The sequence below is a fragment of the Thalassophryne amazonica genome, chromosome 12 (assembly GCF_902500255.1).
Source record: "Thalassophryne amazonica chromosome 12, fThaAma1.1, whole genome shotgun sequence".
NCBI classification, from domain to species: Eukaryota; Metazoa; Chordata; class Actinopteri; order Batrachoidiformes; family Batrachoididae; genus Thalassophryne; species Thalassophryne amazonica.
Window position 1 is genome coordinate 75,231,709 of NC_047114.1, and position 19,309 is coordinate 75,251,017.

Below are 19,309 nucleotides of genomic sequence, written 5' to 3' on the forward strand. Positions count from 1 at the left end.
CCCATCCCAACTTCTTCTGATTTGGAGTTGTATGCCGGTCTTGATGATTATGTTCAACAATTCATTTGTAAACAAGAAATTCTAGAGATTTAACGTAAGTAAAAGCAGGTTGTGATGTGAAAACCAGTGGCCGAGGTGCCTCCGTTAGTGAATTAACGTTTTCGGACCTCATCTAAGCAGACAAAGTGAAGAATCATGTCTTGGTTTACCAACATCCTGGATCAAGAACTAGATCCAGGCTTTCAGTGACCTCCTGGACTCAACCATCAGGGATGTATCATTATGTGGCCCATCTCGGCAGTGACATTCATATCTCTGGATCTAGACCTTTGAGATTGAGAGACACCAAGGAAGAGCTTGTGTCTTCATGATTCAAACACTGGAGAACTAAATAACAAAATGGATTTCAGATCATGCTAGTATCCCTTATATCAGCATTTTGCAAACAAAGTGGAAGTTAAAATAACAGTTCCAGAATAGCTCGGTCCCAACTGGCACCACTATAGATGATTGCCAGTTTAAATATGACAGTTTTGTGCTTTCTGTGTCACCCCTTAGTGATCTGCAGGAGGTATAACATCAACAAGACGAAGAGTGGCTGGCCTTTTTTTTTTCCATTGTTTGATATATTTCCCTTCATTTGACCACCAGCAAATTGATGACAAAGTATATTTCTGTCCACATTTTAAGGTTCTGAAAAAAGAAAAGTTCTCTAAATAAGACAAAGGTTTAAATCATATTTCTGCCATCATACAATTTATTATTCTATACCAAACAATCATGAAATTCAATTAATGTCTGTACAAAGTAAAATGTTGACACAATATTCAAGAAACTGGTCCTCTTACAGATTATAAATACTGTACATATTTATTGTGACCCGTTTTGATCTGGTAAATTACAGTGTTTTAGCTATAGGTCCAGCTCTTCACAGAAGGTTTCCCTATTTATCTGAAAAGTACATCTACTGGAAACTTGTGCTTATTTCTGTCCCTCACTTCTCTGTCGGCGGATCAGATCAGAATAAACTCCTCTTTTGCTCAGCAATTCTGAGTGAGTCCCAGCCTAGAACAGAAAAAAAAAAAACAAAATCTGTTCACTATATTTACAATTATTATTACATAGTAAATTGATTCTGGAACATTTCTGTGTTACCTGTAAGAATTAGTGAACAATGAACGGACTGGATTCATTACTTCTTTGAACTTAACAGTGCAGGTGAAATGGGGGGGGGGGGGGGAATGTGAGCACATTAGCCTTTCTGCTGCCTCACCTCCACAATATGGCCGTTGCTCATAACACAAATTAAGTCTGCCCCTTGAATGGTGCTCAAGCGATGTGCAATGATGAGCACAGTACGACCTCTCGTGGCTCGGTCCAGAGCCTCCTGTACCACTCGCTCTGATTCTGCATCCAGGGCGCTGGTGGCTTCATCCAGCACCAGGATGTTCGGGTTCTTGATCAAAGCTCGGGCGATGGCAATGCGCTGCTTCTGACCACCCGATAATGTCATTCCGCGTTCACCTAGGTACACCACATTTCCTTTACTAACAGTGCGGCAAACAAATTAATATTTGGTGATAAAAGTCTAAATGAGAGTACCTACCAACCACAGTGTTATAGCCATCTGGGAATTTTGTGATGAAACCATGAGCGTTGGCCTGCTTGGCTGCATTAATGACCTCAGCATCAGTGGCCTCAGGGTTCCCAAAGCGGATGTTTTCCATGACAGAAGAGCCAAACAAAACCGGCTCCTGTAAAAAAATACAATTGCTAGTTTGTTTGTTTGTTTTTTTAGATTACTACGTCAAATTGAGATGTAATAGCTAGGATTTACCTGATTGATAAATCCAATAACTTGTCCCCTGAGCCAGGATGGGTCAAGTGTGCGAATGTCAATACCGTCCAACAGAATGGCACCACTGGTTGGGTCATAAAAACGCTCCAGTAAAGATGCCACAGTGGATTTGCCTAAAACATTTGAGATTAAAAATGTATGTACAGACACACACACAAAAATTGTATTATATTTCCACTGAGTCCAATCAGAATAATTAAGAAAATAAATTACCTCCTCCAGATTCTCCAACAATGGCAATAGTTTTGCAAGGAGGTAGTGTTAAGCTGAAATTCTTTAGGATCTGATGGCCCGGTCTTGTTGGATAACTAAAAATATACAAAAACAAATTCCACAAGGAGTAACAGCAATTTAAAAAAAAAAAGATTGTAAACTACTGACTTTTGAGACTCTGTTTCAATCTACAAATGTATACATGGGTTCTGAGTTAAATGTTCTAACCTGAATGAAATGTCCAGAAAATCAACTCTTCCCATCAGAGAATGGTAAGAGATTCTCCCTCCTCCAGAGAGTGGAATGGTTGGCTCTAAAGCCAAGTATTCAAATACCCGTGCCCCAGAGCTTAGTCCTCTCACCATCTGTAACAAATACACCAAATACAGTGACTGCAATTTTATGCTATAAGGTTACAGTTGTCATATCAGTTGCATTCTGGATCCATGGACCCAAAGTTTCATCCTATGAACCACTGAGGCTCAATCATTTAATGGGCCAATGCCATGAGACTGTTACCTCCATTTTTGCTTTCAATAGTCCCTGCTGTGATCTAGCCATTCCAGAGAATGATTGTTTGTCCCTTATTTCTTCATCCTAATGAAAATAAGAAGTATTTGGGATGGCTTGGTAACAGCAAGACCACTGAAAGTGGTAACAGATGTGACAGTCTCATCAAACTGCCCACAATCCACCTTGAAGGTGACGTATTTCTTATTCATCCTTTCCAAAAACATTGATAACAAAACTATCAATTTAGGGATCAAACTGATTTTTTTTTCTTGTTTTTTTTTTTATCTACATAGCATGTAAGATGACATCAAAATATAGTCAATATAGTCATTTCATCATAGGAGTGTTTTGGGCACAACATGAATTAAACCAATCATTATCAGTTTAACAATTTATTTGTTTAGTGCATAATAATAAACATCTCAATGCACTTACAATAAATTAAATAAAAATAAAAGTAAAACACAGATATAACTAAAATGATAAAATATAATAATAGCTTAAAATACTTGTTTAAATATAACTTTTTAAAATTGTCCAAATCTAGGATTTTAATGTCACTGGGTAGAGAGTTCCACACATGTGGCACAGCGTGTGTGAAAGCTCGAGTCCCAACCTGAGTTGGACATCTAGGAACCTTCAGGCTGAGCTGACTACTGGATCGTAGGGATCCAGTAGCCATCCGTACTGGATCGCAACTGATGAATCATTATCATCAGTTGCCTTTAACAGTGTTGTGAAACTGGTGTATTGCTGTTTTGCTGGTGGAAGTTTCATAGGTTTCTGGCAAGGATCATATCTGCACACAGTCAAAGTGCACAAATAAAGTATTTACACAAGTAGCCACCACAGCTCCCTGAGGTGAAGCAGTTGAGAGCCTTATTCCTGCAAATTCATTTACCGGAATGCTTCCATATCCCATCAGACTCCCCCTTGTCTTACACCCTGACCAGCCCATAGCCAGCCCAATCTTGCTACACAGGATGAAACTGCATATTCAGTTCTGAAATTTGGGGTTCTGACAGATACCTATTTTAGGCCATTTAGTATTTTTTCCAGATGCAAAATAAATGCAGGCAGGGCCATCAATTTGCTTATGAAGCCTTGTTACTAATTGCAGGGTCCTGGTGACCATTGGAGGTCACTATTGTTTGTGTTACAGATAAAATAGTCTTATCTAAAGAAGTTTGTTTTGTAGTGTCTCCACCCCCACAGCGCATAAACCTTTACAAATAGGCTGTACCTCAAAACAAAACAAAATTATGCCTAGAATATGTTACATTTGTTTGGTGAACACAATTCATCCAAAAACAGATCATTAACTGCATGGTCAACAAGTCTCACCAGGGATACAAATCCATCTGTCCATGATTTCAAATCACTTTTAGAATTTCCTCAAAATGTAACCAACCGTTTCCTGACCTAAGGATCATCTCTTCACAAAGTTTTGTTGAAGTCAGCTTGTTGTTGAAATACGTTCTCTTCTTTATTAATTATCAGAGGGAGTTTTTTCTTACCACTGTCGCCTGTGTGCTTGCTCTAAGGCAGGGGTGGGCAACTTGTTTCAGAAAGGGCCAAGAGGGTGCAGGTTTTCTTTGCAGCCACTGACTCCACCAGGTGATTTCACTGATTAACTGATTCCATCTGCTCAAACTGATAGTATTCAGTGAAAAACTGATATTATTCAGTGAAATCACCTGGTGAAATCAGTGGCTGCAAAGAAAACTTGCACCCTCTTGGCCCTTTCTTGAACAAGTTGCCCACCCCTGCTCTAGGGGTTGGTAAGGTTAGACCTTACTTGTGTGAAGCACCTTGAGGCAACTTTGTTGTGATTTGGTGCTATATAAATGAAAATAAATTGAAATTTATTAGGTAGTGTGTACTGGGAAGCTACAGTTTGTCCCCTTGTTATTTCACCCTTTCACCACCTAATATACAGGTGCATCTCAAAAAATGTGAATATTGTGACAAAGTTCAATATTTTTGTCAGGTATTTCAGAGAGCGAAAATTTTAGTTTCAATGCATATAAACTAAAATGCTTCAGTCAATTTTCATTTCAATAATTAGAGCTTCTTGCTCCAAAAAAAAAAGAAAAAAAGAAAATGCATATCTCAAAATATTAGAATATCGTATTTCAAGTCAATATTTATGCAGTATGAATACAAATCTGGATGAGTACACACAACCACAATTATGGAGAAGACTGCTAACTTGACAGTTGTCCAGAAGACATTCACGGACACTTTCCACAGAGAGGTTAAGCCACAGAAGATCACTGCTGAAAGTTCTTGTTGTTTACAGAGTTCTGGATCAAAGCAAAGTCACAGAAAGTTGACTGGAGGGTGAAAAGTGTGGTTGGAAAAGATGCACAAGCAACAGGGATGACTGGAGCCTCGAGAAGATTGTCAAGCAAAGCCTTGTCCAGAACCTGGGGGAGCTTCAGAAGGAGTGAACTGAGGCTGTAGTCAGTGCATCAAGAACCATCATGCACAGATGTATCCAAGAAATGGGATACATGTGTTGTGTTCCTGGTGCCAAGCCACTCCTGAACCAGAGACAACATCAGAAACGTCTTACTTGGGTTAAGGAGAAAAAAAACTGGACCACTGTTTAGTAGTCCAAAGCCCTCTTTTCAGATGAAAGTAAACATAGAATTTCATTTGGAAATCAAGGTTGCAGAGTCTGGAGAAGGAGTGGAGAGGCACAGAATCCAAGCTGCTTGAAGCTTAGTGTGGAGTTTCCAAAGTCAGTGATGATTTAGCACGTCATCCGCTGGTGTTTGTCCACTGTGTTTTATCACGTCCAACGTCAATCCAGCCCCCTACCAGGAGGTTTTAGAGCACTTCATGCTTCCATCTGCTGGCAAGCTTTGTGGAGATGCCGATTTCCTTTTTCAGCAGAACTTGGCACTTGCCCACAGAGCCAAAACTACTAGTAACTAGTTTGCTGACAATGGTGTTACTGTACTTGACTGTCCCCATAGGCAATCTCTCATAGATTCTCTATGGGGTACTGTCAAGAAGAAGATTAGAGACACCAGATACAACAATCCAGATGACCCGAAGGGTGCTATCAAAGCAACCTGAACTTCCGGAACACCTAAGCAGTGCCACAGGCTGATCGCTTCCATGCCAACTGAGTACTGAGTGCACAAATGAACATACTTTTCAGAAGTCAGACATTCTCTATTATAAATTTAAAACAGATCTGCTAAAATATTCTAATAATTGGAGATACTCATTTTCTAGTTTTTGGAGCTGCAAGCCGTAATTATCAAAATTAAAATATGACTGAAACATTCTAGTTTCTATGCATTGAAACTAGAATATGTAAATTTTTTGTTCCCTGAAATACCTGACAAAAAATAATGAACTTTTTCATTATATTCCAATTTTTTGACTTACACCCGTAAACTGTGGGCATGTCGGCTGTTTTTCTTTAGTACAGGTATCGCCAACCGAATGGTCCTCCCCTAAAAATCGGTCTGCCTTTTGCATCTGTGCATGCGTCATTAGAGGCAGTTCACGGATTATCACCTTGTTTCTGCTTCAAACTGCACTCGAGTCATCATCTATCTCAGTGACAGATATCTGAAGCTTTGGTACAACAATCACTTCCACATAAATTCAGCATTAATTCACCATAAAAGGCGGAGGAAGTGATCTGGCTAAACAAGCTGCTAAGCTGATGCGTTCACTGCGTGTCGGTCATTTCAAAGTGTCACGGAATATCACCAAGTTTCTGCTTAAAATGGCCTCCTTTCTGCTTAAAACTAACTTTAGAATGATTTAAGAGGTTTTACCTTTATCACCTGATGGTTAATAATCTCATTAATCCATTTGATTGCTTTGGGTGAAGAGACTCATGTGCTGCTGAGGTCCAAAATGATGCATGAGCAGATGCAAAAGGCAGACTGATTTTTAGGGGTGGACCGTTTGGTCTGTAACACTGGGAAGCAACATAATCCACACACCATGTTGTTATTTTTGATCACAGAACAAATTTAAAAATAGATTCATAGTACTGGGATAATACTAGCATACTGGGATAGTACTAGTATAATACTGGGATGTACTGTAGCTTTTATTTTTCCTCGTAATATATATATATATATATATATATATATATATATATATATATATATATATATATATATATATATATATATATATATATACGAGGAAAAATAAAAGCTAAAGTAGTTAGTTAAAGTAGTGGCCAAGTGGTTAATGCGTTTGGTTTCAGTTCAGAAGGTTCCGGGTTCAAATCCCACCCCTGCCACATTTCTCCATGTAATGTGGAGTTGCGTCAGGAAGGGCATCCGGCGTAAAACTTGTGCCAATTCAACATGCAGATCCACCTTGGATTTGCTGTGGCGACCCCAAGTGCAAACAAGGGAGCAGCCGAAGGGACATATATATACTCAACAAAAATATAAACGCAACACTTTTGGTTTTGCTCCCATTTTGTATGAGATGAACTCAAAGATCTAAAACTTTTTCCACATACACAATATCACCATTTCTCTCAAATATTGTTCACAAACCAGTCTAAATCTGTGATAGTGAGCACTTCTCCTTTGCTGAGATAATCCATCCCACCTCACAGGTGTGCCATATCAAGATGCTGATTAGACACCATGATTAGTGCACAGGTGTGCCTTAGACTGCCCACAATAAAAGGCCACTCTGAAAGGTGCAGTTTTATCACACAGCACAATGCCACAGATGTCGCAAGATTTGAGGGAGCGTGCAATTGGCATGCTGACAGCAGGAATGTCAACCAGAGCTGTTGCTCGTGTATTGAATGTTTATTTCTCTACCATAAGCCGTCTCCAAAGGCATTTCAGAGAATTTGGCAGTACATCCAACCAGCCTCACAACCGCAGACCACGTGTAACCACACCAGTCCAGGACCTCCACATCCAGCATGTTCACCTCCAAGATCGTCTGAGACCAGCCACTCGGACAGCTGCTGAAACAATCGGTTTGCATAACCAAAGAATATCTGCACAAACTGTCAGAAACCGTCTCAGGGAAGCTCATCTGCATGCTCGTCGTCCTCATCGGGGTCTCGACCTGACTCCAGTTCGTCGTCGTAACCGACTTGAGTGGGCAAATGCTCACATTCGCTGGCGTTTGGCACACTGGAAAGGTGTTCTCTTCATGGATGATGAGAAGGAGATGTGTTGCACTGCATGAGGCAAATGGTTGTCACACCAGATACTGACTGGTATCCCCCCCAATAAAACAAAACTGCACCTTTCAGAGTGGCCTTTTATTGTGGGCAGTCTAAGGCACACCTGTGCACTAATCATGGTGTCTAATCAGCATCTTGGTATGGCACACCTGTGAGGTGGGATGGATTATCTCAGCAAAGGAGAAGTGCTCACTATCACAGATTTAGACTGGTTTGTGAACAATATTTGAGGGAAATGGTGATATTGTGTATGTGGAAAAAGTTTTAGATCTTTGAGTTCATCTCATACAAAATGGGAGCAAAACCAAAAGTGTTGCGTTTATATTTTTGTTGAGTGTATATATATATATATATATATATATATATATATATATATATATATATGAAAGTGAATAAAGAAATTTTATCATATAAATAAGAAAAAAGATGAATAATTAATTATTAGTTAAAGGGATGAGAAGGAAAAGTATTAAATTCTTGTGTTGTATGAAAAAATCAAAACAAGTCCGCAGGGACGCCAACCAGCAATCCATGCATAATGAAATGAACAGTCTACCACAAAGCTGCCGAATCACAACTGATCACTGCACAGTAAATATAGAAGAGCTCTGAATGTACATCACATAAGACTTACAGGAAAATAGCACAAAGGAGATTTCAGACAAATAATGTGTGTACACTTACAGTGAATGTATCTCATGATGAGGAAAATCTATGAATTGCAGGAACGCTGTTTCACATAAAGCAACTCAAGATTGGGCAAATTCGTGAAGGTTTAATTGATAAGAACCCAGTAGCATATGTATTATTCATTTCAATTTACTTATTCAGCACCAAATCACAACATAACGCGCTACACTCCTGCATCTATCTGTATCGTACATTCTAAAAAGACTACAGCAATAAAGCTTACCAAAAAATGCATTGCCTTACCAGTTAAATAATACTACACAATCATACATATTAGGGATGAAATGGTACAGAGATGAAATTGCAGTGAGGTGAAGAAGCTTCCATACGGACATGCTTCACTTTCCAGATTGCCTCATGAACTGTATTTTTCTGCTTAGCTTCACGTCAGAGCCTGACATCAGAGGTAATAGTGAATCTGCTGATTTTTATCAAGTAGGAGACAATAAAACACACAGAAGGGAGACTCAATCTAATAAAATATGGGATGTAATTAGCCTCAACCAAATCTGGATGCCTTAAATAAATACAACTTTATGCTCACCTGCCCAAAAAGGATCGAGATACTGGCCAGGGACCTGCTCATGAATAAGAATCGTTATACTCAAGCATCAACTAGTTTCAAATGACAAATGTAGCTTTAAATCTTAATGCAAGACCATCACTGCTGCATTTCCTTGATTAAACACCCGAGCGTTTTTTTTTCGAGCCATGCTCAGGCACGTTCCTAAACAAGGCAGGCTGTAATTCAGGGCCAGCGATTATTAACAAAATCCTGCTTGCTGCCTGCACTGTAATATGGTGTTAGGTTTGACACATATCCCTGGGTGTGGCGAACTAATACAAAACGCTTTAGATCAAAGCCCCCTGCGCCTCTGCGTACCCTCTCACAGCCCCTCTCCATAGCCTGACGTGCACCTCCCAAAAATTGAAACTACACATCGAAAAGGCGGACACCACAAGAGCTGTGACTGGTCACTTTTCCGGTTTCACTTCTTCCTCTCCCGTCATATTTTTAAAGTTTTTGCAGTGCGCACGCCGATTACATTTCAATCGTGGATCAAATAGAGGAACGTTTGGCAGAAAAGTCTGCAAATATGACCAATTTTACAACATGGAATCGAAAAACGACAAAAAGACGTTTAAATAACCCACAATTCATGGAGGGAAATTGCACACAATGTTGGTTTGAAGGTTGATGACTGTATAAAGAAGTGGAGCTTGATGAGCGAGAAATTGGTCCAGAAAAATGGGGGGGGGAGACCCACTAGCGACCATAGACAGTATATATACCAGGAACAGTAGTGATGCAAGTAGAAAGAAAGTACTTCCTTGTTCTCCACATCGTGCCCCCTACTATTCTGGTGGTAAATGGCATTACGACACCCACCAACACGACAGAGAACTTTAAAAGAGTCATACACACATCAGCATCACTGCATGGATAGAGTTACAGAGCTGCAGAAGCATAAATTAGGCCTTAGGAAGTTAATTTACCACTCCACTGCAGACATAAGAAAAGAGTGACTCGACCAAATGTAATCCTTTTTAATGCGCATAATGCCCGGTGCTTATTTAAGGCAGGCATTTTTTTTTTCAGACAAAGTTTTAACCCAGTCATTAAATAAGGCAGGCCTCAAGGTCAGGCGTACCCGCCTCATTTTGGCTTGTCACTATCTCACAAATAATAAGTGAAATTTCCCATCGATGGGATATACAGGCTTAGAAGGGGTTAATCAAGGAAATACGGCCCTCATGTATAGAACAGTTTTACCTCTGCACAGTCTGGGCCGCTACCAGGAAAGACATGAGTTCTCCAGGGGACATTTCATTGCTGGTAATTAAACTCCCTCCAGCAAAAATTGTTCCAAGAACAATGCCTGTGTGAAAAAAACACACACAGACAGACATCAACAACAACAACAATAATAATAATAATAACAATAATAAGCATGTACAGTGTATCTAAAGTATTCACGGCACTTCAATTTTCCACATTTTATATTAAAGCCTTGTTTTTTCCCACAAAATTCTACACACAATATCCCATAATGACATGAAAAACTTTTTTTTTTAGATTTTTGCAAATTTATTAAAAATAAAAAAACCTAAGAAATCACATGCATGTAAGTATTCACAACCTTTGCCATGAAGCTCAAAACTGAGCTCAGGTGCATCCTGTTTCCACTGATCATCCTTGAGATGTTTCTACAGCTTAATTGGAGTCCAGCTGTGGTAAATTCAGTTGATTGGACATGATTTGGAAAGGCACACACCTGTCTACATATAAGGTCCCACAGTTGACAGTGCATGTCAGAGCACAAACCAAGCATGAGGTCAAAGGAATTGTCTGTAGACCTCCACGACAGTATTGTCTTGAATCACACATCTGGGGAAGGGTACAGAAACATTTCTGCTGCTTTGAAGGTCCCAATGAACATAGTGGCCTCCATCATCCGTAAATGGAAGAAGTTCTGATCCACCAGGAATCTTCCTAGAGCTGGCCGCCCGTCTAAACTGTGCAATCACGGGAGAAGAACCTTAGTCAGGGAGGTTACCAAGAAGCCAATGATCACTCTGTCAAAGCTCCAGCATTCCTCTGCATAGAGAGGAGATCCTTCCAGAAGCACAACCATCCCTGCAGCGATCCACCAGTCAGGCCTGTATAGTAGAGTGGCCAGGCGGAAGCCGCTCCTTATTAAAAGGCACATGGCAGGTTTGCCAAACAGCACCTGAAGGAGCCTTAGACCATGAGAAACAAACTTCTCTGGCCTGATGAGACAAAGATTGAACTCTTTAGTGTGAATGCCAGGTATCATGTTTGGAGGAAACCAGGCACCATCCCTACAGTGAAGCATGGTGGTTGCAGTCTCATGCTGTGGGGATGTTCTTCAGTGGAAGAAACTGGGAGACGAGTCAGGATTGAGGGAAAGATGAATGCAGCAATGTACAGAGACATCCTGGATGAAAACCTGCTCCAGAGCGCTCTTTACCTCAGACTGGGGTGACAGTTCATCTTTCAGCAGGACAATGACCTTAAGCACACAGCCAAGATATCAAAGGAGTGGCTTCAGGACAACTCTGTGAATGTCCTTGAGTGGCCCAGCCAGAGCCCAGACCTGAATCCGATTGAACATCTCTGGAGAGATCTGAAAAAACGCTCCCCATCCAACCTGATGGAGCTTGAGAGGTGCTGCAAAGAGGAATGGGCAAAACTGCCCAAAGATAGGTGCACCAAGCTTGTGGCATCATATTCAAGAAGACTTGAGGCTGTAATTGCTGCCAAAGATGTGTCAACAAAGTATTGCGCAAAGGGGGGTGAATACTTTATGTACAGGTGATTTCTTAATATATATATTTTTATTTTTAATAAATTTGCAAAAATTTCAAAAAACTTTTTTCATGTTCTCATTATGGGGTGTTGTGACATTGTGTAAAATGTAAATAAAAACAGAATACAATGATTTGCAAATGCTCTTCAACCTACATTCAATTGAATACACCACAAAGACAAGATATTTAATGTTCAAACTGATAAACTTTGTTTTTGTGCAAATATTTGCTCATTTTGAAATGGATGCCTGCAACACGTTTCAAGAAAGCTGGGACAGTGGCATGTTTACCACTGTGTTACATCACCTTTCCTTCTAACAACACTCAATAAGTGTTTGGGAACTGAGGACACTAATTGTTGAAGCTTTGTAGGTGGAATTCTTTCCCATTCTTGCCTGATATATGACTTCAGATGTTCAACAGTCCGGGGTCTCTGTTGTCGTATTTTGCACTTCAGAACGCGCCACACATTTTCAATGGGCGAAAGGTCTGGACTGCAGGCAGGCCAGTCTAGTACCCGCACTCTTTAGCTACAAAGCCACGCTGTTGTGCAGAATGTGGCTTGACATTTTCTTGCTGAAATAAGCAGGGACGTCCCTGAAAAAGATGTTGCTTGGATGGCAGCATGTGTTGCTCCAAAACCTGGACGTATCTTTCAGCATTGATGGTGTCATCACAGATGTGTAAGTTGCCCATGCCATGGGCAGTAACACACCCCCATGTCATCACAGATGCTGGCTTTTGACCTTTGCACTGGTAACAATCTGGATGGTCATTTTCCTCTTTTGTCCAGAGGACACGATGTCCATGATTTCCAAAAACAACTTGAAATGTGGACTCATCAGTCCACAGCACTTTTCCACTTTGCGTCTGTCCATTTCAAATGAGCTCAGGCCCAGGGAAGGCGGCGGCGTTTCTGGATGTTGTTGATGTATGGCTTTTGTTTTGCATGGTAGAGTTTTAACTTGCATTTGTAGATGTAGTGAGGAACTGTGTTAACTAACAATGGTTTTATGAAGTGTTCCTGAGCCCACGCAGTAAGATACCTTACACAATGATGTCGGTTTTTAATGCAGTGCCGCCTGAGGGATCGAAGGTCACAGGCATTCAATGTTGGTTTTCGGCCTTGCCGCTTATGTGTAGAAAGTTCTCCAGATTCTCTGAATCTTCCGATTATATTATGGACTGTAGATGATGGAATCCCTAAATTCCTTGCAATTGAATGTTGAGAAACACTGTGCTTAAACTGCTGGAGTATTTTTTTCATGCAGTTGTTCACAAAGCGGTGATCCTCACCCTATCTTTGCTTGTGAATGGCTTAGCCTTTTGGGGATGCTACTTTTATACCCAATCATGACACTCACCTGTTTCCAATTAGGTGTTCTTTGAGCATTCATCAACTTTCCAAGTCTTTTGTTGCCCCGTCCCAACTTTTTTGAAACGTGTTGCAGGCATCCATTTCAAAATGAGCAAATATTTGCACAAAATCAATAAAGTTTTATCAATTTGAACATTAAATATCTTATCTTTGTGGTGTACTCAGTTGAATATAGGTTGAAGAGGATTTGCATATCATTGCATTCTGTTTTTATTTACATTTTACACAACGTCCCAACTTCATTGGAATTGGGGTTGTAGAATTTTGAGTGAAAAAATGAATTTATTCCATTTTCGAATAAGTCTGTAACATAACAAAATGCAGAAAAAATGAAGCGCTGTGAATACTTTCCAGATGCACAGTATGTTTAACAGCAATATACCCACAGTTCAGGGCCATGTTTGATAGGCCTTGGAAAACTGCTATTCCAGCACCCAGAGTTTCATTCATTTTGCAGGATTTATCAACTTCATATGCATATAACCTGGGAAAAAAAGTAAAATTAACACATCTGGCAACAGCTGTACCTTTCTTCAAATAATATTTCTCAAAGCATGAGCTCACTTACTGGAGCTCTCGCTCCTCCATGGCAAAAGCTCTCACTGTCCGCACATTTCCAAGTGCTTCGTCGGCCACGCCTGTTGCTTTTGATACCTCAAAAGTAACAAAAGATGTGAAAACTTCTCAAAAAGCATAATGACAAGGTGAAAGCAGTGTGAAACAGCAGGTGTACAAATTGTTAAACACTGTGGACAATCACAAAGAATGAAAAACCAGTAAGTGCTGCTAAATATTCCCAATCTCCAAAACAAGTTGAGTGTTGTTACCAATCCAATAAATGGCATTGGTGCTGATGAAAGACAACAGCAGATAGCATTTGACATTTCAGGTGTCATCTGTAGAGATTCTAAGTCAGCCAGGTCATGGTTTCCATGATGGTTGAATCATGTCAACCGGATATAAACAAGTCCAAGCTGATCTGACTCAACTTACTTGGGTTTCTGGTGTAATTACAACAAAGTGTCAGATAGTGCCGCTATACAGCATAAAGGAGTGAACTCACCTAGGACTACATACTATGTAACCCACCCAGGTACACCTTGACACACCTTAATGCAATTTTTCCACAATGTAGCTCAACATATTTGTCTTGTAGATGTGTCATAATTACATCGGAAATTAACACTACTTGAATAAAGGCAAGGGGAGAAATGAGGTAGGCATCTTAAAACTGTGAAAGATAGCAATTTATGTCTATGGGGTCATTCAGCCAAGCTGCCAAATGGTGGCAACAGTCATACAGAAAAACACACAAACATAATCATACAACCAGCAGGGGCATAAAATGCTCATATTTGTGGAAGACTGCCTCATCCATGGACAGCAGTGTCTGATAGTGCTGATACTGATGCAGGAGAATAAAGGTTCAAGTCTGTGGGATCCTACTGGTGCTTCTTGTCTAGTGTCTACTGTGTGGCTGTGAAACTCGGATACTAACCAGTGACCTAAAGAGATATCTTTGGTCTCTTCAGAAAATTCTTGGACACTGTTGGACTGACTTTGTGTCAAATGAACAAAATCAGGTGAGGAGTATCCCTTGGGTAGTGAGAGAACATGCTGGTGTTAATGAAGCCAGTGGCTGGAAAAGGACAAGGGGACAATGCTTCACCTGACTTCAGCAGATAGATGGTTCCTTTTAAGAAGTGGGTATGGATAGGTTGTCTGCCTGGTTGTTTGATATTGAGCACTCAGGACAATTCCGTGGCATGGGGGATGGGGCAAGGTGTGGCATTGATGCATGCTTACAGACCTCATCTCACATGCAGCCATGTTATTCAGAATAAATGCAAACCCAAATTCAGCTATAAAGCTGGAGAAATGGCAAAAGAAAGTAAAAAGTGTGTGTCTGTGTGTGTGTGGGGATGTCACTGTAAAAACAAAAGAAAAACTGTTATAGTAACCATTTGATACTGCCAGTGGAGTTGTATGTGAAATGTTAATACATTTATATTTACAATGCTGTTTAATGTGGCCACAGTGTGTCCCTGACCAACGTTGGAGACGGTTTGTTCAGTTGCATTACAATCGGTCCTGAATGCATTTTGGCCACATTCAGCAACCACCATTACAACCACCTGTGCTGTTATTGGGTCAAACACTATCACACTGCAATCTGATCAAAAACCATGTTTATACCAGGTGTAAATGGTGCTTTTGCTTTTTTCCAGTTTCACTTTTTTTAATTAGTCTCTCTGATTTGGCACCCCACTGTGACCAGATTTTTGAAGACATTGTAGATGCAGTGACACTTACTCAGGAATAAAGATTCTGTGCAAATTGATAATGCCACATTTGACTACACCTGTTCTTGGGCCAAACGGGAGAGTCTACGAAGGAATGAGCCAATGAGAGCCCCCACTCCCACGAGACAGGGAAGGATGATTACAGTCAAACCAGTGAGTTTGGGGGAGATGATATAGAGAGAAACGAAACATCCAACTGTCTGCGTAACACTCCGCAGGCCCTGCAAAAATTGTAAAAAACAAAACAAAAAAGTGTCAACATTAGAAAGATAAACCAACACAACAACACAGTGACTGATATTTTTACACCAAAAACAAAACAGTTTGACATTGTGACAGGTGGCTCATGCAGGTTGTTATACCTGAGAGATGACCAGTTTAAAGGATGACTTGAACTCCTGAATGTCAGCTGTCAAACGATTCACCAGCTGTCCAGTTTTATTGGCATCAAAGAAAGCCACATCTTGCCTGACATAAAATAAGGACAGCAATAACTATGAGAACCGTAATTGTACTGTACGTAGGTGTGGGCCAGATGAAAACTTAAACATCTACATACAGCATTTTCTCTGAAGGTGAATTAAAATTTCCATACAAATGTACCTCAACAGAGTTGTAAAAAGGGTCTTCCTCATGTCTGCAGCCACTCTCTCCCCGACCCTCGACAACAGGATAATGTAGCCACTCGTCAGCAAGCCCTGGACAAAGGATATACATGAGGAGCAGATACTCTTTCAGACAACACTTCTAAAATTTCTACATTTGTATTCTCATTATAAGAGAACACTCGGGGTGCATACTTCTGACAAAGATGAACAATACTGGAATTCTACATTGGGATCAACACCATTATTGCATGACTTTGGCCATATTTCTTACAATAAAGAAACTTCATTCACATCAGGCCTAGCTGACTTGTTCCCCCTGTCCTCTGGAATATGAACATGGCTCTACTATCAGAATTTATGCATTATGGAAAATGAAAGGACGACCTGAAGATCTTAACTTGAAAAACATCTTTGAAAAAACAAACAAACAAACAAACAAAACATATAATGATGATGTGCAAATGCTTACTTGGATACCATACAGTCCAAGCAACTTCAAAGCAGGACCCTGTATCTCCTGGACATAATTCCCAACATGGTCTCTGAGGTAATGTGCCACAACATTCACCAGATCCCCAAGTATTAAGGGGATATGAATATTTAAAATCGCTGCACCAAAAGCAAGCTGAAGAAAAAAAGTTAGTTTTATTGATTAGTATGAATGTCAAAATCTGGTCTATACCCCACAATACTGTTTAAAGTTTGCCCATTGACTTACCACAACAGCTCCAATGAGCGCAAACAGCTGAGGTTTGACAAATTCCCACAGGATATACCATTTGAACTCCGGTACAGTGTTTTTGACATCAAATTCAACTGGAGTGTTGTTATTCACATCTGCCTGACATTGAGCTGCAGTGCAAACCAATCGTGTTGAAGCAGTAAGTACAGCTGGAGCTAGGATGAACTTCAAAGCCACTCCTGGAGGTTTGGATGTCCGTGACATAGACTGGCGGACAACTCTCTGAGCCAGGCTCCACATGCAGCTGATGGCATTGCTTGGCTTTTGTAAGCTGCCCTTCTGATTATGTCCCAAAGATGTATACAACCTGCATATGAAACACAATGGCACTACTAATCACTGTAACAGCTTTAAGCATAAAAGTATAACAAACTAATACAAGGGTACTTGGAGATGTGCACAGTTCTACCAAGATTGAAAAATCCTGGAATTTTATATTCAGGTATGGTATTAGGAAATACTGTTGGGAGTAGTGGCAGTTCTGCTACTTGGGCTGATCTACAGTGCATCCGGAAGGTATTCACAACGCTTCACTTTTTCCACATTTTGTTATGTTACAGCCTTATTCCAAGATTGAGTAAATTCATTTTTCTACTAACACCCAGTAATGTCAACATGAATAAAGTTTTTTGAAATTTTTGAAAATTTTGATAAATAAAAGCCTAAGAAATCACATGTACATAAGTATTCACACCCTTTGCTCAGTACTTTGAGGCACCTTTGACAGCAATTTCAGCCTCAAGTCTTCTTGAATATGATGCCACAGCTTGGCAACCTAAACTTGAGGAAAAGGGATGGCACAGGGTTTGTCATGCATCAGTTAATCAGAGGCATTCAGTTCTTACCTGCAGCCATTGCATATATTTATTTCATCGTATTTTCACAGTTACTTTATTTTTGAGCAAAGATCAGCAAGTGTCTATGTTGTCACAAAAAGGAAATATACCTGCAAAGCCATCATTTCTTTTTAAACTCAATTTATTGTCTTCTTTAACGACATATATATATATATATATATATATATATATATATATATATATATATATATATACAAAATGCCACTGGAATGCTGACACCTAAAGCTTTTGCACAGTATTTCTAAAAGTGGTTCCAGGGAATCTACATTACTTTCTTGTAGCAAAATTTTACCTTTGAAAAGTCTGACTGCTAAACACACTCGTGTTCCCCAGTGTTGATTGATTGATTTTTATTTGTATAGAATGTAAACATATATAAAATAATACAAAAATGTATTAACTAAACATATAAATACATAAAATACAGGGTAACACAAAAAGCAAAAAATAAAAAATGCTTGTTTCCATTGTGGCTCAACAGTGTTTTTATGTGATGAAGGCAAAGGCAACTTCCACATTTAAATGAAAAATAAAGTTTTGTGATCTTTCAAAAACAGTAAACTGCCTGTGTGAAAATCTACAGTCTGGGAAAGCAAAGCCGGAGAATGAATCGTCTAAGTAAGCAAAGCAGTTAGCTACATCGTTAGCTTACCGTGAAAGTTCTGCTGGTTTATTGTGTCGCTTATACAACGATAATAACCGCAGTGGTGCAGCAGTTCTTCCCCTATAACAAAACAATACAAACATTTTTGGATTTTTTTTTTTTCTCTTTGTGCCGACTATAGCAAATTTATTAGGATGATTCTTCTTCTTCTTCTTCTTCTTCTTCTTCTTTGTTCATTGGCGGTTTGCAAACCGACACGGTGCATTACCGCCACCCAATTCCTACGTCACACCCCATTAATGAATGGGGTGTGACGTAGAAATAAGGGAGGGGAGGAAGGAAAAAAAGAAGGTGGAGTGATTTGCACTGTACTATATTCTATTGAATAACCCTGTATATCCCTTTAAATATGCAATTACATGCCTCCAAGCAGGTGGTGTAAGTGTAGAAAAAGAAAGAAATCCCCAAAGTGTTAAAGTGGTCTGTCCTAGTGTTCTGACATCGTCTAATAGAATTCTTTGCTGTCTGTTATGTTTGGTGCTCCAGTAACACGTCAACAGTCTCCCTTCTGCTGCATCTCAAACATTGACCGGTTTCATGTTTTCCATTGATGTTGAGCGTATGATTTAAACCTGTATGAACTATTTGTACAACCCCTGGCAATAATTATGGAATCACCGGCCTCGGAGGATGTTCATTCAGTTGTTTAATTTTGTAGAAAAAAAGCAGATCACAGACATGACACAAACTGAAGTCATTTCAAATGGTAACTTTCTGGCTTTAAGAAACACTATAAGAAATCAGGAAAAAAATTGTGACAGTCAGTAACGGTTACTTCTTTAGACCAAGCAGAGGGAAAAAAAAATATGGACTCACTCAATTCTGAGGAATAAATTATGGAATCACCCTGTAAATTTTCATCCCCAAAACTAACACCTGCATCAAATCAGATCTGCTCGTTAGTCTGCATCTAAAAAGGAGTGATCACACCTTGGAGAGCTGTTGCACCA

The 19,309-nt window shown here is 39.8% G+C and overlaps 1 protein-coding gene across 1 annotated transcript; it reads right to left on the bottom strand.

Annotated features, from left to right (window-relative positions):
- Positions 1–730: 730 nt before the first annotated feature.
- abcb8 (ATP-binding cassette, sub-family B (MDR/TAP), member 8) lies at positions 731–18,511 on the bottom strand. Its single transcript, XM_034183347.1, has 16 exons — positions 18,348–18,511; positions 16,815–17,145; positions 16,566–16,721; positions 16,092–16,186; positions 15,851–15,956; positions 15,548–15,709; positions 13,754–13,839; positions 13,572–13,669; positions 10,249–10,354; positions 9,019–9,052; positions 2,300–2,436; positions 2,072–2,166; positions 1,838–1,971; positions 1,607–1,754; positions 1,274–1,524; positions 731–1,065 (listed from the first exon to the last, which is right to left on the bottom strand). The coding sequence occupies exons 1-16, from the start codon at positions 18,440–18,442 to the stop codon at positions 982–984; spliced, it is 2,118 nt and encodes a 705-aa protein (XP_034039238.1). The 5' UTR covers positions 18,443–18,511; the 3' UTR covers positions 731–981.
- Positions 18,512–19,309: the final 798 nt, after the last annotated feature.

What these genes read in the sequence shown, in the direction of transcription:
- abcb8 (XM_034183347.1), bottom strand. Translation starts at nt 18,442, where the DNA reads ATGTTTGTATTGTTTTGTTATAGGGGAAGAACTGCTGCACCACTGCGG. An exon ending in GCGGCCCAGACTGTGCAGAG is followed by an intron (nt 9,053 to 10,248) that starts GTAAAACTGTTC and finishes ATTCATGAGCAG; the next exon opens with GTCCCTGGCCAGTATCTCGA. An exon ending in GCAACGGCCATATTGTGGAG is followed by an intron (nt 1,066 to 1,273) that starts GTGAGGCAGCAG and finishes TTTCTGTTCTAG; the next exon opens with GCTGGGACTCACTCAGAATT.